Source organism: Anolis sagrei, chromosome 1, assembly GCF_037176765.1.
Source record: "Anolis sagrei isolate rAnoSag1 chromosome 1, rAnoSag1.mat, whole genome shotgun sequence".
NCBI classification, from domain to species: domain Eukaryota; kingdom Metazoa; phylum Chordata; class Lepidosauria; order Squamata; family Dactyloidae; genus Anolis; species Anolis sagrei.
The window spans coordinates 192,533,894-192,554,316 of record NC_090021.1 but is presented as its reverse complement, the minus strand read 5'-3'; the positions used below and the strand labels follow the sequence as shown (position 1 = coordinate 192,554,316).

Genomic DNA, 20,423 nt, shown 5'->3' with positions numbered 1-20,423 from the left:
TCCTTCCACACCTGTCATGCAAAAATGAGCTTTCTGTTGCTCCCTCTTTTCACGGTCTTTGTGCTGGGCCTCTAACAGAGGCAGGTTCTTCTCCTTGCTCTTCTCCTTTCCATCCCCACCCCCCACCCCCCAATTATCTCAGGTCGCATTCATTCCACACAGAATTTATTGTGCTGGGTTTCCGTTTTGTTTTATTTATGTATACAAAAGCATATATGGTATGCATCGTTCTTTATACTGTTAGGCTACAGCTTCCAGTGCATCCTAAGCATCAGCTATGATGGCTAAGTCACTATGTTCTTGAAGTCTAATAACACCTAGAGTGGCACAGGATTTCCACTCCTGCTTTAGAAGCAAACTGTCTCTGTTGCTTATATTCAAAATAAACCAAGTTATGGGTTTATGGGTTTGGGGTATGTGGTAGGTAGCTCAGAAAATTCAAACATCCTTCTGATGATCACTTAGTACTAGTCATTTGGTTAAATTCCACTTCTGCAAAAATTATTTATATCACAGCCATGTCACCCCTGACTTAGCCTATCCCCCCCCACCCAAATAAATCAAAATGTTGTTGATAACCTCTGTATACAGCTACAAGTATTTCACAATTATGAAACGCACATAAACCAAACTATATCTTATTTTGAGCACTACTGGAATATTTTGATTAATAAAATAGTAAACAATGAAAAGGAGAGTTTTTTTGTTCTTTTTTTATAAAATGTTCATTTCTGATACCATGTCTATATTGTTACAAGCAGATAGTGACATAGAGGCGGTCAGGGTGTCAAGACATCCACAAGCATTACATTTTAAAGAAAATACAGACACAAGAATTTAATCAGTCAATCCTACTGATTTTGAGGCTTATGCCCACCCTTAGCATAATGGTGCAATTCAGACAATAGTTTATCGTATATACTTGAGTATAAGTCAAGTTTTTCAGCCATTTTAGGCTGAAAAAGCCCCTCTCGGCTTATACTCGAGTCAAAATTATTTATCATTTTACTGTTATTATTGTTATTACATTTATTTACTCTATTACTATTGGAAGGATGTGTAAGCATATTTTCAATGAAGAAGGTTAGAATAATGGTTTAATCAGAGTTGGGAAGTCTTCTTAAATTAGTTTTATGTAAATATTCAAAAACATTTAACCTAGGGATGCCTCAATTAGTGTAATTTTATTAGTATCTACTTTTATTTTGAAATTTAGCAGTAGCTGCTGCATTTCCCCTCAGCTTTTACTTGAGCCAATACTTTTTCTCAGGTTTTTGTGGTAAAATTAGGTGCCTCGGCTTATATACGGTTCAGCTTATATCCAAGTATATAGGGTAAATGATTCCATGTGTAAGCCTTGAGTTCATATCTTCTTTCTCCCCTTGTTGACACAATAGGGGTATAGCAAGGTCTCCCAGTTTCACTTTTGATTACACCAGCTGACCATTATTTAAGATAATGTTTTTTATTCAAAGTCTTGCTAAAATCAAATTAGGATTGGACAAAAGGATTTGCCTCAACTAACAATTTAGTTCCCCAAATGTATAACAGGAAAATGTTTTGGTGAGTCAAAATCAAAAGTATTCTTTTTCTTTCTGATGCCAAAGAGTAGGAATCTTGAGGCTTACTAGAGCACATTGGCTGTAATGTAAATCTTGATGAAATTATTTATCACTGGCAGTGCAACTAAACTGCTCAGAGTTACAGTCGAACAGCGTTTGCCAACTGGGTATAATTCATGTGGCTCATTGGTCACTTCCAGTAGGAGGGCGGGGAGGATACAGTACAGCCTTAAAAGTCTTTTTGACACCATCATCTCTATGCAAACTACAGTCAGTTTGGGGGCCAAAACTAAACAACCTCAACTGCTAAAAAGGGCTTAAAATGATGCTTCATCAGCCCAAAATGGTAGTTTCCATAGATCTATGGTATGTTGGAAAGACTTTTAAACGATATTTTTTCTGTTTTAGAATAACAATCCCCAAGATATGAAGAACTATTTTAATCTGTCTAGAAATTTTAACCACAGCAAGAATTACCAGCATCAGTGACATAAGCTTTGAGGGGTTTTTTTTTCCACTAGGGATTGATTCAGCACCTTAACTTACGTAAGATGCAAGCTCAAAATAATTACACACCCTCTGTTCAAAGTATGTTTACACCAGATTCCTGATCCTCACAGTATATCGAGGACTTAAGTAGCCAGTGTTCAGTGGGTCACACAGCTTCCTTATGAAAATACGTAATTAAAATTATCACACGTTGCAACTATGTAATTGGGGCAAATACACATTATTATAGTGTGCTGTAAACATTGTTAGATTTAACCTCAATACTAAATGTGTTTAATTAGAAGGAAATCCCATCAACCTCAATAGAAGTCAGTGTCCCAGTTAAGCTGCCTGAAAATCACAACCTCAATGAGTTATTTATATAAGCATCTTAATTTCATTTCTAGCTGTAGCTTGTAAATAAGGGGTGGAGGACCTCCTTTCAGCAAAATTCTTTGAGGGAGAGGCATTCCAGTGGCGAGTAGAGTCACAGAGAAAAGGGTGGAACCAACAATATCAGCATATTATAGCTTAAAGCTCTTAGTACCAGTAAGTTAAATCTTAGAGGAGAAACATGGGAAAACAGCCAACAACAGCACCACGAAGAAGGAGGCACGACCACCTGATAAATGAATCCAACTTCAACAAGTTGGTGTCCTGATTTGCTTTGATTGGTTGGCATATTCACTACCACTCCTAAAGTAGTTATTTTCTATAAATACACCAAAGTTTACTTTATAAAAGGCAGGATTTTAGATTTTTCTCTGATGTTATGCACTCCTTATGTCTGCATTAACCTTTTAGCTTGTTGTGCACCACTATTCTTTAAAATAAGAAACTGAAAGAAAACGTATGCTTTCGGCTCAAAAACAAATTCTACGAAATCCAATATGTTTTACAGGATTTGAAGCTTTCAAACACTCTAAATGTAGAGAATACCTTTTGCAGCAAAGCAGCAAACCAGTTGCTATAATGGGTCAGTTTATAGATTTCAGATTTCTCTTAAGAAAATGTTGCACCTCTAATACAAGCTAATAGAAAAAGATTTGCAAGGGGGCAAAAATAAATCTAGGTGAAACCTTAGATAAAAAAAGATGTCCTAAAACATGTCATTTGTCCTGAAGTTTTAAAATCACTACCAGTTTTGCATAAGTGATACAAAGCTTAAAAGTATACAATGGTATACAATCAGTATTGCATTTAATGGAGGAAAAAAATAACATTCAGGAAGAAGGCACTGAGGAAAACAGAGTGAATTGGAGTTGTTTTATCATTTTTTTCCAGTAAATATAAAAGCAATCAGAAAAACAACTGAAACAGATATCTGTTTGTATCTATAGGTCCCTTCTACACTGCCATACAATCCAGATTATCAAAGCAGATAATCTAGATTTTATATGGCAGTGTAGATGGGGCCTTACTGAAACCATAAGAAAACATGTACCTCTGTAAAAGCTGGTACTAACTTGCACAAAGTGGTTCTAAATCAAATAAGCGTTGTCAAAAAGGGAACAAGCTACAATACAGGCATATCAGCTTTTTTAAAAATTAAAACTTCTTAGGGTGATGCAAGGGTGAACAAGCAGGAAGTCACTGTAACTGTGCAAAAGGACAAGGCTGTGTAATTCTGCCACTACTGGAATACACTGCAGCACTAAGTCCTGTGTCTTTCAACACCAACTCTTGTGACTAGGCCCCACTAAGCAGGAAGCTACTCCCAGCCCTGAACTACAAAAATTCAGAGAACAAGAGGTGTCCTGAACCTTCCCCAACTACAATTTAGTTCACTCCCATGTGACCTGTGAAATAGGCAGCCCCTCAAAACAGCTGAGTCCTTGAAGGCTGATTTATCAAATTCAAAACGTTGAGCTTACCACATTCATATCACATTCCTAGAGTTTCTTTCCCCTGGATAACTAAGATGTTTATTTATTTGCTTTATTTATTTATTTGCTTTATTTCTATACCGCATTTTTCAGCCCAATCAGGCGACTCAATGCCGTTTACACAATACAGGTTATCACAACAATGTCATAAGCAATTAAAAACACATCATACACAACAGACAAATCAAAGCAATTATTATCATATCATAACGCCTCAATGAAGTCAGAATCCATTCTCATAATCCTTGTGCCATTCTCATAATCCTTGTGTTCAGTTACTTCATCAATTTCATCCCGCCCTCCACTTGTTTTTCCATCCCTGCTCCCAACTGTCTTCAATATGCTGAACATCCTGAAGAGTTATGAACGTGCTCATTCTTCTCACATTTGTGGAGCAGAAGGACAGAATTTTGTTGTTTCTTTTGTAAACCAGAACACCAGGTTTTTTTATCCACATATTTGGATAATTTATTACAAATTATTATTAGAAAATCCTATCTTTTGGGTAGATCCTTTTTTTCTCTATTCTACTTGATGGCACAAGAGAACCAAGTCTACTTAAGAATCAGTTGGCATCTTTGTGTGGAGCCTGGAACTCCTTTTTGAAATGGTAGAAGGCATTTCAGTAGCTTAGTGTATTTAGATCAGGCATGGGCAAACTTCAGCCCTCCAGGTATTTTGGACTTCAGCTCCCACAATTCCCAACTGCCTAAGGGCCCATGCCTGATTTAGACTATAGCAGTGACTGCTGGAGTTCATAGCCTGATGAACAGAAATACACTATTCCCAATTCTATTCCCCCAGCCCTAGGAAATATTATACTAAGCGCTCACACAAGACAGACAAGCCGAATATCTCATAGATTATACTCTCTGTTCAAGTCCTTTCATTGAAAAGATGGCCTAAGACAAGGGCCTTCAAACTTTTCAAGCAGAGGACTGGTTCATGGTCCCTCAGACAGTTGTATTGAAAGAATACAATATTTAAAATGAATAATCATTTTAACCAATATAAACTCACCAATATTTCAATGGCAAGTGTGGGCCTGCTTTTGGCTGATAAGATAGTAAATAATTAGAATTATTGTTGTTGTGTGCAGACTTGCTCAACCAGGATTGAGGCCATCTGTTTCCTACTGGATTAGGAAACAGATGAGTTAATTTCTAAAGTTTCCATACTGAAGACTGTCCACTGAAACATCTTAGATTTAGGTTTTCATGCCTCCCAAACTATTTCATGCATGTTTATATTGACCAGATAAGAGGTGCCCTAATAATTACCTTGCAAATCAGGAGCAGAAACTCACTACCTAATTCAAATCTAATTGGTAATGACATCCCTGTAGTTGAGCCTCCATCCTAGACATTCTAGTCCCCTTCCTTTTTTTTCTTGGTTTATGACTTCCCACTGAATCACAACTAGGCAAACTTCATTTTCATGCAAGCAATGGTTCCATTACAATAAATGTCAAAAAAATTCAGAGTGAACTGATGACATTTTCTAACTCCAATGAGAATTATTTGGGCATATTCAAAACCAGACGTTTAATAGAACATACCTTTTTCTGTTTGTATAAAAATGATCACATATATTGCATCCAAACATCTAGGATCAGAAAATGTACACTTTTTGCAGTATGGGTATTTCTTGACGAATACCAATGTATTCTCAATGGAAGAAATACACTGGGACTTTTTTCATGTTTTTATTTGTAGGGAAAAAAAACCCATATAGGAGAAGTGGTTTAATTGTTCCAAGTGACAATGCCACACAATTCATGCATTCCCCCTCATTCTAGTTGTGAGGATTTTGAAACAAAGCATGTCTTTTAGGGGAGGAAGACAAACCACAGTGGATGAGGACAGAATCTGAGCAGGAAATTGTAAACAGGGGAAACATTTGCCCAATTCATATGCTGGAGGTCATGGAAAGCAGAAACTGAGAAAAATAGGGAGTGCATGAGGGAATACTCACATTCAAATGTGTTATAAGTGGGGAAACCGTTTTGGCTCTCAACTAGATCTCAGTGACAATTACACTGTACCAATATTGAGCTCCAATTAAATGGGTTATTTAGTATGGTGTACTGTATTACATTTGCAGCAGAAGACTGCTACTGACTAGCAAAAGAATTACCTCAATTGTCAAATGTGTTCAGATGAAAAGCATAAAATCTAACTCATAGTAGATGCCTGTTCATAATAGAGAAGTTTAATTGTTTCTTTATGATTTTATCCTAAATGTTAATCATTTTTTTCTGGGAGCAACTCAATGTGCTAGATGTGGAATTTGGCGTACAAGATTTTTTACTTCAACTTTTTATGTTAAAGTAAAACTCATTTTAAAAAGATTCATGCTAATTTCCTGCTCATCAGTCAACTACCATCATTATTGTTAGTGTGCAGAAAAGAAGAGGTCCAGAATTACAAGAAACGTGAAAATAAGAGAATGGCATGGAAGTATCACAGCTCTAACAGTTAATATTCAGTGTTTCTCAAGCTGTGCTCCTCCAAGTGTCTTGGATTTCAGTGTTCAGAAATCCCAGCCAGTTTACCAACTGTTAGGAATTATGGGATCTGACGTCCAAAACATATAGATGAGTGCAATTTGAGAAACCCTAAGTAAAGGTAAAGGTTTTCCTTGACATTAATTCCAGACTCTGGGGGCTGGTGCTCATTTCCATTTCTAAGTCAAAGAGCTGACGTTGCCCATAGAAAACCTCTAAGTCATATGGCCGACATATGGAGAGCCGTTACCTTCTCTCTGGAGCAGCACCTACTGATCTACTGACATTTGCATGTTTTCGAACTGCTAGGTTGGCAGAAGCTGGGGCTAACAGCAAGAGCTCATCCTGCTCCCCAGATTCAAACCACCTTTTGGTCAGCCAGTTAAGCAGCTCAGTGGTTTAACCTGCTGCACCACCAGGAAGCCCAATAATACCCTAACCCTACTCTAATTAAGGGGGGAGAGAAATATATAAAATATAGAAACCCTACTCTAAATGGATTCAACAACAATGTCCATCAGTCCCAGTCACTACGGCAATAATCTGAGATAATAGGAATTGTAGTTCAAAAATATAAGGTGGCAGTTGCAAATACCCTAACCTGGAGATAGTACTGTGAGAAATATGACCAAACCACATATATAACATATAGATTGAAATCATCTAGCCCCCAAATCTTTATTGCATATCTGATTATGAAGATACAGAAAAACCCTTTCAATTTATTTTGCCTCTGTCCTAAGTATCTGTTTCTCTGTGTTGAAAAAAAATCCAAGCTAATATAAATTAAGACTACTTTTAAAAATACACATCGCAATTTTCTTTAAGTATCATTGTCGTTTCTATTTTAATGAGCCCAGGATGAAGAATTTCAGCCACATCAAAATCTTGCCTCAGGCTGTCTGAGAATCTGAGAACACACTGCTGCACTATTTTTCCTTTACGTCATATTTGGAAGGACACATATGAGCAAGTTCAATTTTGGCTTTGTTCCAGACTCTGACACTCACTCACTGAGGCTGCGGGAAAGTGATTAACCTGAACAGCATCTTAGCTTCCTGGTGTGCTGTAGAGATAATAAATACTGTCTTTCTACTACGAGAGGCTACAATCCTTAATCCACTGGCCTGGCTAGTAAACTCTATTGAAGTTGATATGGTTTACAGTCACTCAAGTGGGTGCAGAAAGACAGATTAAATTAAGTGAACAAATTAAGCAAACAAAGGATAGCTCATTCTGAAACATTAACAACTCTTCCTAGGTTACATTGAAATAGTGATCTTATACATATTTATCAAAAGCATAAACATAAAACCTAAATAAAACCTCAATTCAAAAAAATGGAGAACACCCAGAAGGCCCAACATTAAAAAAAAAAACCCTCTATGCACCAAAGGTACTGTTCTTCACTTAATATACAGTATATTCTGGGGCTGGATCTACACTGTCGATGCAATTTGAACTGCATTATATAGTTAGTGTGGACCAATATTAATATCAAATCCATACAGAGTTTATGGTAGAGAATACTGGGGTACAGTACTAGGCCTATTTTAACAGTAGTTTCTAAGCAACCAGAAAAATACATCTATTCAGCATCTGTCAATACGTTTAGTACCTGGTATCTGAGGGCCCTTCCACACAGCCATATAACCCAGAATATCAAGGCAGAAAATCCCACAATATCTGCTTTGAACTGAGGGCCCTTCCAGACAGGCCCTTTTCTGTTTATCGCAGAATATCTGGCTGTGAAGGGTCACATAATCTGGTTTTATGCAGAAAACCTGGGATATAGGGCTTGTCTGGAAGGGCCTTGGGTTATCTGAATCCACACTGTCATATAGAAAATGAAAAAAATATGGGATTTTATTCAGCTGTGTGCAAGGGCTTGAGGGCCCTTCCAAACAGCCCCTATGTTCTGGGATCTGATCCCAGGTTTTCTGCTTTGAACTGGATTATATGAGTCTGAACTGCCAGATAGATAATCTGGGATAAATTGTGAAACAATAAAAAAAACTCTCAAATATACAGAAAACACCCGATAGGCCCTTCTACACAGCCATATAACTCAAGGCAGAATAACCCACAATATCTGCTTTAAACTCAGAGCTCTTCTACACAGCCCTATATCCCAGAATATCAAGGCAGAAAATCCCACATTATCTGAGTGTGGACTCAGATAACTGAGTTCAAAGCAGATATTGTGGGCTTTCTGCCTTGATATTCTGGGATATAGCGCTGTGTGGAAGGGCTCTGGAATATCTGAAACCACATTGCCATATATCCCAGTTCAAAGCAGATATGCCGGGGACCTTCCACACAGCCCTATATCCCAAAATATCAAGGCAGAAAATCCCCCAATATCTGCTTTGAGCTCTTGGTTATCCAAAGCCACCCTGTCATATATTCCAGTTCAAGCAGATAATGTGGGATTTTCTGCCTTGATATTCTGGGATATAGGGCTGTGTGGAAGGGCCCTGGGTTATTCTGCCTTGATATTTTGGGATATATGGCTGTGTGAAAGGGCCCTTAAAAACTACCCTATATGTGCCTCCCACACACATGGACCCTAAAACCAGTAAACATAACTAACTAAGCAATAAAGCAGGCACAGGCAAACTTTGGCTCTCCTGGTGTTTGGGACTTCCAACTCCCACAGTTCCTAACAGCCTACTGGGAGCACTATATCCCAGAATATTAAACACCCGGAAGGTTGAAGTTTGCCATGCCTGCAATAAATTCTTTGGCCCCAAACTGCTTCCCTCAGAACTACAAAGAGGAAGCTTAAAAAGATATTTAAGTGAGTGAGTGGGGGGGGGGGGGAGATCTAAAATACTGAAAACTCTATAAATATGACGAAGGTATAACATAGAGAAAGCTGTCCTCCCTGAAGGCCCTTCAAGGGCACCCTTAAAAGGGTATTTATGGGGTGCAGGGTGAGGGGTGGTGAGGAGAGTGATCTATAATACTGAAAACGCTAAATATGAGTAAAGTATAACATAGTGGAAGCTCTCCTCCCTGAAGACCCTTCCAGGGCGCCCTAAAATTGTATTTAAGGGGTGCAGGGTGAGGAGAGAGATCCAAAATATTCAAAACTCTAAATATGAGGAAGGTAGAACATACTGGAGCCTCTCCTCCCTGAAGGCCCTTCAAGGGCGCCAACGGAGCTTTTTTCAAACAGCCATTTTTCCTTTCCCCCCACCCCCGTCTTAAAGGGCAACCCCCCTCTATCATTTTCATGTGGGGAACCCGAAAGTGACAGCTGACACTGTTGTTTTTTTAAAGGGGGAACCATTCCCTGTGGAAAATGGGTTGGGGGTTAAATCCCTGCTGCCACTGTTTTGGGGGGGGGGGGGTGAGAGAGAGAGGAGAGGCGTGAGCGGGAAAGCTTCCCGCCTCTCTCCTCCGTTGGGAAGGCCATGGGGAAGTCCCCCTCCCGTCTGTCTCCATTCCCTCCCCCTTTCCTCCTTGAGGGAGGCCCTCCCGAGGCGGAGAGCCCGGGGACCCTTGCTTGCCTGCCTGCCTGCCTCTCCCCATGTCCCTCCTCCGGGCGGGCGGGCAATGCGCGCTGCGGAGAGTCTCCCTCCCGATGCCCCCACCCACCCCTTGCCTGCCTCCCTCCCTCCTTCCTATCCGCCCGTCCCTCCATTCCATCCATCCATCCCTCCGTCCCTCCCTCCGGGCGGGCGGGCACTCACCGCTTCCACTGCTTCGGGAGCCTCCTCCTCCTCGGGCTGCGGCTCCTCTTCCTCCTCGTCCTCCTCCTCGTCGTCCACTTCCTCCGGCGACGGCGGGCCGATCTTGCTGCAGGTAGCCGCCAAGAGCGCCAGCGGGGACGGCTGGGTGTCCTAGAGGCGGGGAAGGGAAGGGAGGGGGGACGGTTAGTCAATCAGTCAGTCCTCCATCGAGGCCTCCTCCTCGGTGTGTGTTTGTGTCCCATCGAGGCCTCCTCCTCGGTGTGTGTTTGTGCCCCTTTCCCAGCCAATCACCTGGGGGGTCTCATCCGAGGCCTCTCCCGAAGCAGCGGCGGCGTTGTTGTTGTTGTTTCCGTGCTGCAGATACTCTCCGCTGCTGCTGTGGCCTCCTCCTCCTCCTCCGCTGCTGCTGCTGCTGTCCACGTCCAAGGCAGCCATTTCCTCTTGTTTCACAGGCTTCTCAGGAGCTGCGGGCAGAACAGGGAGGGAGGAAGAAGGGGGGGTTGGATTTTTTTGTATTTTTAGGGGGGGAAAGGAGGGTGGTTTTTTAGAAAGGGAACCCCATAGAAAGAGGGAGGGAATGAGGGTCAGGCATAGCAATGGGGAGGGAGGGGGGGGGAGAGAGTGCCGGCCCCCTCCCTGGGCTGCCTTCCCGCCTGACCCCTCCCTTTGCTCCCTTCCCCCTCCTTTGCTCCCGCCCTGCTCGCCTCCTTGCCTGCCTTCCCGCCCGCGCGCAGGGGCCTCCTCCTCCTCCTCTTCTTCTTCCTCCTCCTCCTTTCCCTCCGCCGCTGCTCCTCCTTGCTTGCCCGCCCGCCTGCTGCCCCTCTCCTCCTCCTCCTCCTCCTCCCTCTCTCCTCCTCCCCCTGGCTCTGCTCCTCCCGCCGCTCAGAGCCAGTGAGGCTCCAGCCACGCTCCGAAGCGGACCTGCCACGACGCGCAAGGCCCTCACGTACCGGTCATCGTCCTGCAGGCGGAGGTTTGGACAGGCAAGCAAGCGAGGGAGGGGGGAAAAGAGGAAGGAAGCTACGCGCTGGCTGCTCTCTCTCTCTCCCGCGCAGGCAGGCAGGCCCCGCGGTCTGGGCTAGGCGGCCCTCCTCTTCTCCTCCTTCTCTTCCTCCGGGGCCATGCTTTTAGGGTGCGGGCGTGAGGAGAAGGCTGGCCACGGAGGCTTCCCTGGCTTTGATTGACGGAGCGCGGAAGCCCAAAGGTGGGGCTGGTGGGGAACAGCGCGGGGGCCCCGACGCCGCCGCCGCCACTACTACTACCACCGCCGCCTTGGCCCGCCTGCCCGGAACTCCCGCCTCTCCCGCGCGCTCATTGGCCCCCGCGCTTCGCCTTCCCGCTTCCCATTGGACAGCCCGCCTTGTCACTCAGCGCCCTCCACTCTGGTTGGCCCCCCTGCTCTTCCTCTGCCGCGCGCTCTCTCTCTCTCCCCCCCGCCCGCGTCGAGGTGGCTTCCTGTTTTTGCCTGGGTTTGTGTGAGAGACAATGAGTGAGGCCTCCTTCGCCTTTTTCCTCGGCGCAAACTCAGGCCCAAAGCGGCTCCTCGGGGCACACTTACCGAGCGTCCCCGCCATGGCTCCCTTAGTCCCCGACGTTGACGCCTCAGGGTCGGGACTCCCGCTCTCTCTAAGGCGGGAAAAGAAGCCATTCAGGGCGGCCTCGCCCGCCTCCTCAGCTAGGCGCCTGGTTTCTCTCTCTCGGCGGGGATTTGAAATCTCCCGTAGAGGTTGTGAAAGCGGCCCAAACGAAAACACTGTTGTTAAAATGTCAGGCGGCGCCACCTTGGCCTATTTGAGGCCTCTCTGCTGGAATGTGAGGGAATGCCTTTCCACACAGCCCTATATCCCAGAATATCAAAGCAGATAATCCACAATATCTTCTTGAAACTGAAATATATGGCAGTGTGGAGTCAGATAACCCAGGGCCCTTCCACATAGCACTATATCCCAAAATATCAAGGCAGACAATCCCACATTATCTGCTTTGAACTGAAATATATGGCAGTGTGGACTCAGATAACAGAAGGCCCTTCCACACAGCCCTATATCCCAGGATATCAAGGCAGATAATCCACAATACCTTCTTTAAATTGGAATATATGGCAGTGTGGAGTCAGATAACCCACGGCCCTTCCACACAGCACTATATCCCAGAATATCAAGGCAGAAAATCCCACATTATCTGCTTTGAACTGGAATATATGGCAGTGCGGACCCAGATAACCCAGAGCCCTTCCACACAGCCCTATATCCCAGAATATCAAGGGAGATAATTGGCGTGGGCTGGTCCATGAGGTCACGAAGAGTCGGAGAGGACTGAACGAATGAACAACAACAATCCACAGTATCTGCTTTGAACTGGAATATTTGGCAGTGTGGACTCATAACCCAGGGCCCTTCTACACAGCCCTGTATTTCAGAATATCAAGGCAGATAATCCACAATATCTGCTTTGAGCTGGAATATTTTGGAATGTGGACTCAGATAACCCAGGACCCTTCCACACAGCACTATATCCCAGAATATCAAGGCAGAAAATCCCACGTTTTCTTCTTTAAACTGGAATATCTGGCATTGTGGACGCAGATAACCCAGTTCAAAGCAGATATTGTGGGATTTCTTGCGTTGATGTTCTGGGTTAGGGCCCTGAGTCCACACTGCCATTTAACCCACTTCAAAGCAGATAATTTGGGATTTATTCAGCTGTGTGGAAGGGGCCTTGGGGTTCACATACACTGCAGAATTAAGGCCATTTTGTTTAACCTCCAAGGTTCAGATCTCTATGGAATCAAGGGAGTTGTACTTTTACCAGGCCTTTGGCCTTCTCCATCAAAGAGCACTTCTGCCAGACAAACTACAACGAACCAGGATCCCATTGCATTGAGCCATGGCAATGAAAGTGGTGTCAAATTGCATTATTTTAACTGTGGCCATACCCTGAAACTACAGGATGTCAAACATTCAGGGCCCCTCTCTTTGAATAGCCACCTAAAGGTCACTTTTTCAAAAGATAATGGTTCAAAACATACATAATACTGTCCTATACATTTTGGCCTTCAGTACCCCCAGGAATTTGTTTTCAGGACCCCACTGGATAGCTAAATCTGGATGCTCAAGCCCCATTATGGTGTCCCAATTATCAACCGCTGAGCTGCTGATTTTGCTTACCAAAAGGTCAGCAGTTCAAATCTGGGGAACAGAATGAGCTCCCGCTGTTAGCCCCATCTTCTGCCAGCCTAGCAGTTCGAAAACATGCAAATGTGAGTAGATCAACAGGTACTGCTTCTGTGAAAAGGTATCAGTGTTCCATGCAGTCATGCTGGCCACATGACCTTGGAGGTGTCTACAACACCAGCTCTTCGGCTTAGAAATGAAGATGACCCACCTCCCAGAGTGGGTCATCTGTATGTTGGTTCTTGCCACAGTTTTGTCCTTAGAGAGATGTAAATTAGCATATTGATCTGACAATAATTTGTCTATCTGGATGCTTATTTCAAAATAAGTTTTGATTTAGCTTGTCACGAGCCAACAAAGCAACCTGTGTTGAAAGAAATGAGCTTTAGAGACATAATCATCTTTAAAGTGAATGGCAATTCTTCCATTGATTTTAATGTTTCTTAATTGTTCCTCCAGGAAAGCAATCCAATCTCTCACTGAGATCCAATGGAAGCATTCATTGATTGTAATGAATAGGGTCCTTGCCCTCCAGTAGTTATGGATTCCCTTATTCATGGATTTTATATCCATGTTTTCAGCTCCTTACACTCCAAAATACTTTCCCCAGAAGTGTTTGTGGGCCTCTCTAGGTCCTCCAGTGAAATTCTATGGTATTCTCCTGATCAGATATAGTAATAATATAGTGCTCACCATTACCCATGATTTTTATGGGGGCAATTGTGTTTTAGAATGTATCCCTGTGGATAAGGGGGTCATGATGTACTTTGTCAAGCATGTATGTTAGGAATTTGAGGTTTTCTTTTTAAAATATATATGTGGAATTTTTGTATCACCCAAACTTAGACAGAACAGGATATAAAGTGTGGTGCTTGGTTTTGTTTTGGGGATTTTTTTTGTACCTTGTGTTTTACCTAACATAGCACACTTTTATCGGTTTGCCTTGGGGGTGTTGAACTATTTCAGATGTGCAGTGTGACAGTTTGCATATTTACTCAGAACTAAGACCCTCATTGTTGAATGGGATCTACAGTGCACTTTGTTTATTAAGTTTATTGCTTTTAGATTATTATTATGATTGCAGCAAACATTATCTTGCAAATTTGAGCAAGATGGCAGTAGCAGTGTTTCTGTTTGGGGACAGTATATTATGTATGTACTGGGTTTTATTTATTTATTTATTTGCAGCTTTTATATTCCGCCCTTCTCGCCCCACAGGGGACTCAGGAAGGATTACAGTGTACACATATATGGCAAACATTCAATGCCAATTTTTGACATACAAACATATACAGACATACACAGAGGCTATTTAACTTTTTCTGGCCGCCAGGGAGCTATCGCTTTCATCGTCCATCTGCGACGCTGATGAAGCACTTCCGCATTCCCCACTTGCTTCCCCGCTGGAATGCTTTGCTGGAGTCTTCTTTATGGCCTCATAAATCAGTTAATTTAGCCTCCCCACACTTTAAGGTGGTACCTAATTTTCCTACTTGACAGATGCAACTGTCTTTCGGGTTGCAAAGGTCGACAACAGGCTACACTCAATTGGTTGGAAACCCACTCCAACCCAGGCTGGCTTCGAACTCATGACCTTTTGGTCAGAGTGATCTTAATGCAGCTGACACTCAGCCAGCTGCGCCACAATCCCGGTGCTGACTTTGATGCAAATAAGAAGTCTAGCTCTGGTAGCTGGAGTAATACAGCAAAAATAACTTGCACACTAGATGAGTTTATGATGTTCCCAACATTCTGCTTGTAGAGGCCATCAAGAGAAATTCAGTAACAGGCATCCATGTTTTCTGTGCCCATTTGCAACTGGCCAATTATGCCTCCTTGATAATATCTATTTATTAGTTCAAGCAAGCCTAAAACCATGCAAAGACCTAAACATTTTTGTTTTCCTTTTGGATGACTTTCATGGCTAAGGGCTGAGACAGTGAAAGAAAAGGTAGTATTATATAGTAAACTGTATTCTCTAGATATTTTCATTTTTCAACATGTATTTTTCTGCCTCAAGTCACCAGGAAGCCAGATATATGAGTAATTAGGGGCTTGTTGTACCACTTGATATATTATTATGTTAACAGATGACAGTGGCTTAATAGTATGCCAGTAGGAAATTAATTATTGGTTCGCTGGATGTTTGGGGCAACTGATAGAAAAGTAGGTGTTTAGCTGTGTTTGCACAACCACATTTCAGCAGTGAAAGGAAACAGTGCAGTCATACAGCATCACTCTGTATATATAACTCCTGGTCCAGAAAGGAATCCATGCATGAAGCCTACTTCTATATGTGGGTCACTCTTGCAGGGTCATTGCATGTCAATTATATTTGAAGTGAAAATTCATATAATATTTGTTTAGCAAACTTTTTGCATGTACAGGTTGAATATGCCAGAATTCCAAACTACAGGCAATCCCCAACTTATAAACAACTCGCAGTTAATAACGGGGAAGAGACAACATGAAGTGAGAGAAATCTGCTCATAGGAAGGGAAATTCACTCCTGAAAGAGTTACAGTGGGGGAAAGGTGTCTCCACCGAAGCTTTCTCAGCAATTCTTGTTTTCACAACAAGCCAAATTTTGTAAAATCCAATTATCACAGTGACAGAAAGTGAGGTGAACTCTTCTGTACAAAGGCATAGACAGCAAAACAAACATGTGTGTGTGTGTGTGTGCGTGCGTGTGCGTGCATGTGACTGGAGTTACACTTTTGAAAGTACATGTTCTGACTTACAAACAAATTCAACTTAAGAACAAACCTACAGAACCTACCTTGTTTTTAATTTGGGAACTGCCAGTGCTCCAAAATAATCTACGGGAGTGGCTGAGTACTTTGTTTCATGCAGAAAATTATCAAATATATTGTTGGGCTTAGCCTTTGGGCTATATGAGGTATATATGAAATGTGTTCCATGTTTAGTCTTTGAAGCTATCTTCAAGATTATTGTGTGTGGATATATGTTATATTATTATAGTATTATGGCTATAGTTGCAAATACAGGTATTCTGAAATCCTAAACTCTTCTGACCCCAAACATTTTGGATAAGGGATACTCAACCTGTAAGTAACATACTTTTAGAATCAGGGCCATTCAGTACAGTTTTTGATTAATGCCAAGGTGCAGTGAAAATATCCCAGCAGACACAGAGGAGAAAGGAAGTGGGGGTGGGGGTGTTAGGTGGGGACTGTGATAAAATATATCACAATTTACAAACTCTCGAGGGGGTAGATCTCTGTGGACTCCCCACCCCTTGGTCTACCTTCATGGTTTCTGAAAAATGTCTCCATGGCTTGCTGGGAAGGTGGTGCCTTCCATTGCTCAACACAGGGCCAGATCAAAGTGCCCCATCCCTTCGCCACAGCTCTTTTCAACATCTGAGGTGGGCAGACCTCACCGCCCCTTTCACCTGCAGCAGAGATGCCTCTGACAGCTGTCCTTCAAAAATCCAAGCCTTGTTGCTAGTTCTTGTAGCAAACCCACAGCATTTATTCATTTATTTATTTCATTTTTATCCCACCTTCTTCTAGATAAGGACTCAAAATGGCTAACAATAAATATAAAACAATGTTCATAAAATTCTACAAATAAATATTAATATTAAAATATTAAAATTAAGTTTTTGATATTAAAATAACTGACATTAAGAATATAAACATGTATTAAAATCCGATAATGCACATGGGGCATTCCTTCCCTTCCTTTGCTTCTTGGGTGTTTTTTAATTTGATGGCTGTGTTGTGATAGATGCTGTTTCACTTACCTGACTCCTTCCATAAAATATGTCCTTGCTTCATAATTTGTGGCCTATGATTAGCCCTTCCCATTGAAGCTGTAAGCTCCTTGAGGCAGGGACCTGTCCATTGGTACTTTATCAAGCACATGCTCAGGACTGTAAATTAGGAATGTCACCAACCTGGAAGCACCTAGACCCCAGGAACTAAATTCAAGCCTTCAAGTTCATATCAAGGCATTGGATTCACCTTTTTTCTTTAGGAAGCAAAGGAGGGTGTAGAATCATAGCAATTGCTTTGCTATTATCTTTCTTTGTTTTTTAGCTGCATTTTTTGTGATTGACACATTTTTTTTAAAAAAAACTGCTTTTTTGTTCCAGAATAAAATATGGCTACAGAAAAGCAATCAAAAAGAAGTGGAGACAATATAGTGTGGAACATATGAAATATGGATTTGTATCAGCACCAAATAACCAGCAACAACCAATGTGCCCTTTGTGTGAAAAAGTCTTTCAAATAAAGTCATGAAGGCTTCCCAATCATTTGAAGATAAAGGAGACAAAAACTTAGCTCATTTTCACTTTGAGAAAACTTTCAGAAATAGAAAGCATGCTTGCTAAAAATTCACAGCCCCAAGTCCCTATTGGGAGATAGTGACGAGGTATAAATAAAGTATTATTATTATTATTATTATTATTATTATTATTTGTGTGCATCATAAATATTTTATTGCTGAATCTGGTAATGCTCATACAATTGGAAATGAGCTCATGCTCCCAGCAGCAAGTGAGGTTCAGCACACACTTATACTCAAGTCACTTGAACAAATTATTGAACTTCTCCCTCTCAGTAAGAGTTCTGCTAAAAAAAGAATGGATGTAATGTCTAAAAACACATGATATAGTTTGCTAAAGACAACACCATTTGGCTTACTATTGGATAAGTCTATTCTGCCAGACATTAAAATGTTATTAGTTTCATAAAAAATAAAAGTTTGGTTCAAGAGCTGTTATTTACGGGGAGTCCGTATTGTTTTGTTTTATTTTATTTTAAAGAGAAAGACATCCCACTTAATAACATTCTTGTTGTGCAACAGATGGGACACCATCAATGAGAGATTGTCATCATGGCTTCATTAGGTTTTTTTTTAAAACTACCCGATATATTTACAGTGCACTGTGTAATCCACAGACAACAATTGGTTGCAAAAAGCCTTAAGTGGTGAATTCTGTAAATCAGTTAAATTGGTTATCACTGCAGCAAATAAAATCAAGGCAGATACTCTCAATTCCTGACTGTTTCATTACCTATGCACTGGGAATTATGGCTGCATTTAACATTTGTTATTGCACAGCAGAGTCAGATGGCTGTCAAAATGAAACTGCTGATAATGTTCTTATTTCCCTTTTTAAAGCAGTTGCGGAAGTCTTCCAAGATATCAATTCTGTCCTTTGTGAAGAATAAAAAAAAATCAAGAATGACATTGCTAAGATTTACTAAGTTCAGTAAAGTTACTTTGTAACTGAGAGGAAATTAAATTAGTATATCCAAGTTAAATCGGATCTCTCCCATGTTTCTGTCCAAGGTCACATCTATACTGACCTGTTATTCTGAAAGTGGGGGGGGGGGGGGGGGATATGCTCCAAGGCAGCTAAACTCATGGAGCTGATTTGGGTAAACATGGCCTTGAACTACATGAACCTATGTTAATGCTCCAAAGTCTACCTGAAAATCTAAACAGTCAGGATTCCCAGCTCTGCAGCATCAAATCCATCCCTGGGCCAATCTAGAATTTGCCACTCCAGATCAGCCCCAGGATAAAGTGTCTGTGTAAAGCTATCCCAAGTTACAGTTATTCAAAAGTAACACAGCCAGTTGTAAATTCAGTTTCCAGACCGCTGTGAATTGGAAAAAGAGAATTGCATATTGGACAACCTTTTAATTTTGAAAACCTTGATGAGCTGCATAAAGAAAGATCTGAAGAATTTCAGGCTCTTTGTTTGCTTAAAATATGAGACTGGGAGATTAGGCTATTCCTAGATATCTGCAATGAGGAAGCAGGAATGATGAAGAGCTGGCTTCACTCCAAAATGACTTCAGGCCAGTTTTTTTAAAAAAAAATATATCTTAATATTGATGTCAAATACATGCAGTGTGAACTCGCCTCTCTTGAAAATTAAAAAGGTAGCCAAGTATTTTTGTGGACTCGCAATGTTTTTTTAAGCTAAACAAAAAATACAAATAAAAATATTATTTTTTGCAGGTGCTGTTTGTGCAATGCGGTGTTACAAGATGATATTCTAAAAAATTGAACGATGGTTGGCATTGAGTGTCCAGAATCAACATCTCCCAGCATATAACAAAATGGAACCTGTGTGTTGTCTTCCAAGAAGTTACTAACAACTTCCGTATATGAGGATATGGTTTTATGGTTCTATCAATGGGTTTGTGGACTGAGTATTGTTTTTAATTTAATGACTGTTATGACAATTTGGTTATAATTAATTGCTATTGTTTTAACTCTGTATTTATTTATGGTTTTATACTGTGTTGTTGATTTGTGGCATCGAATTGCTGCCTTTGTTAGCCGCTCTGAGTCCTCCCGGGGCGAGGGGGTTGAGAAGGGCAGGGTAAAAATGCTGTAAATAAATAAATAATAAATAGCTCCAGTGCAGTCTAGAAGAACTGATGTGAAGATACATATCACTGGCACAACAGCAAGACATTACAATAGGTCAAGAGTTCCCAAAGCGTACTCCATGGCACTGTGCTGCTTCTCTCTTCCTCCTCCAATTGTTAGCTGCTAAACTTTTGTTGAAATAAAATTAGCTTATGAAACTGCCAGTCTTGGACGTCATTTTGAAACTCATCCTGTCTTCAAGATACATGGCTACAAAAACTAAACTACAAGAACATAGGCAGCTAGAACTAAACTCCACGAGAAATTTGCTTCAAAAAGGGCTCCGTGACTGAAAAAGTTTGGGAATTCCTGCACTAGGTAGAAATTCAAATACCACAAAATCCCTTCCTCAGACTGTATAATTGTGTAACAGATGTCAAAATTGAGGAATCTGAAGTCTTCAATAAGGGATCAAATTATACCAGGAACAGCCAGTGGCAGCTGGTGGATTCCAGTGCATCTGACTTAGTCTGACTTTTAAACAAGCTATTCAGTGCATTGAACTTGTTGAGGAATAAGACTATGCACTTTAGATTGTTGCTTAAAATTTGGAGTTTGGGAGGAAGGGTGCCTTATCGACATGGAAAATAGAATAGCTGCAGAGTGTAGCTTAAGGGCTAGTCTGAAAACACGCTAAAATGTAAGGTGTTTCAAAAAAGAGACCCTGTGTATAACTCTTTAGCCATAAA

The 20,423-nt window shown here is 41.5% G+C and overlaps 1 protein-coding gene and 1 long non-coding RNA gene across 3 annotated transcripts in view; one reads left to right on the top strand and one right to left on the bottom strand.

Moving 5' to 3' along the window:
• SP3 (Sp3 transcription factor) overlaps positions 1-11,436 on the bottom strand; it is a 29,545-nt gene extending 18,109 nt beyond the window's left edge. Inside the window, exons 1-3 of one of the 2 annotated variants that reach the window (XM_060779253.2) lie at positions 11,092-11,436; positions 10,433-10,605; positions 10,142-10,291 (exon numbers count right to left, since the gene is read on the bottom strand). In XM_060779253.2, coding sequence (XP_060635236.2) covers positions 10,142-10,291; positions 10,433-10,605; positions 11,092-11,098 — 330 coding nt within the window. In that variant the 5' untranslated portion in view covers positions 11,099-11,436. Of the gene's footprint in view, positions 1-10,141; positions 10,292-10,432; positions 10,606-10,853; positions 10,932-11,091 lie in introns of those variants that run through there. The other variant, XM_067471479.1, reaches the window with a different exon arrangement.
• LOC132777016 (uncharacterized) lies at positions 10,931-19,892 on the top strand. Its single transcript, XR_010910306.1, has 2 exons — positions 10,931-11,124; positions 19,318-19,892. It is a non-coding gene; the product is annotated as an uncharacterized lncRNA (long non-coding RNA).
• The last annotated feature ends 531 nt before the right edge of the window (positions 19,893-20,423 follow it).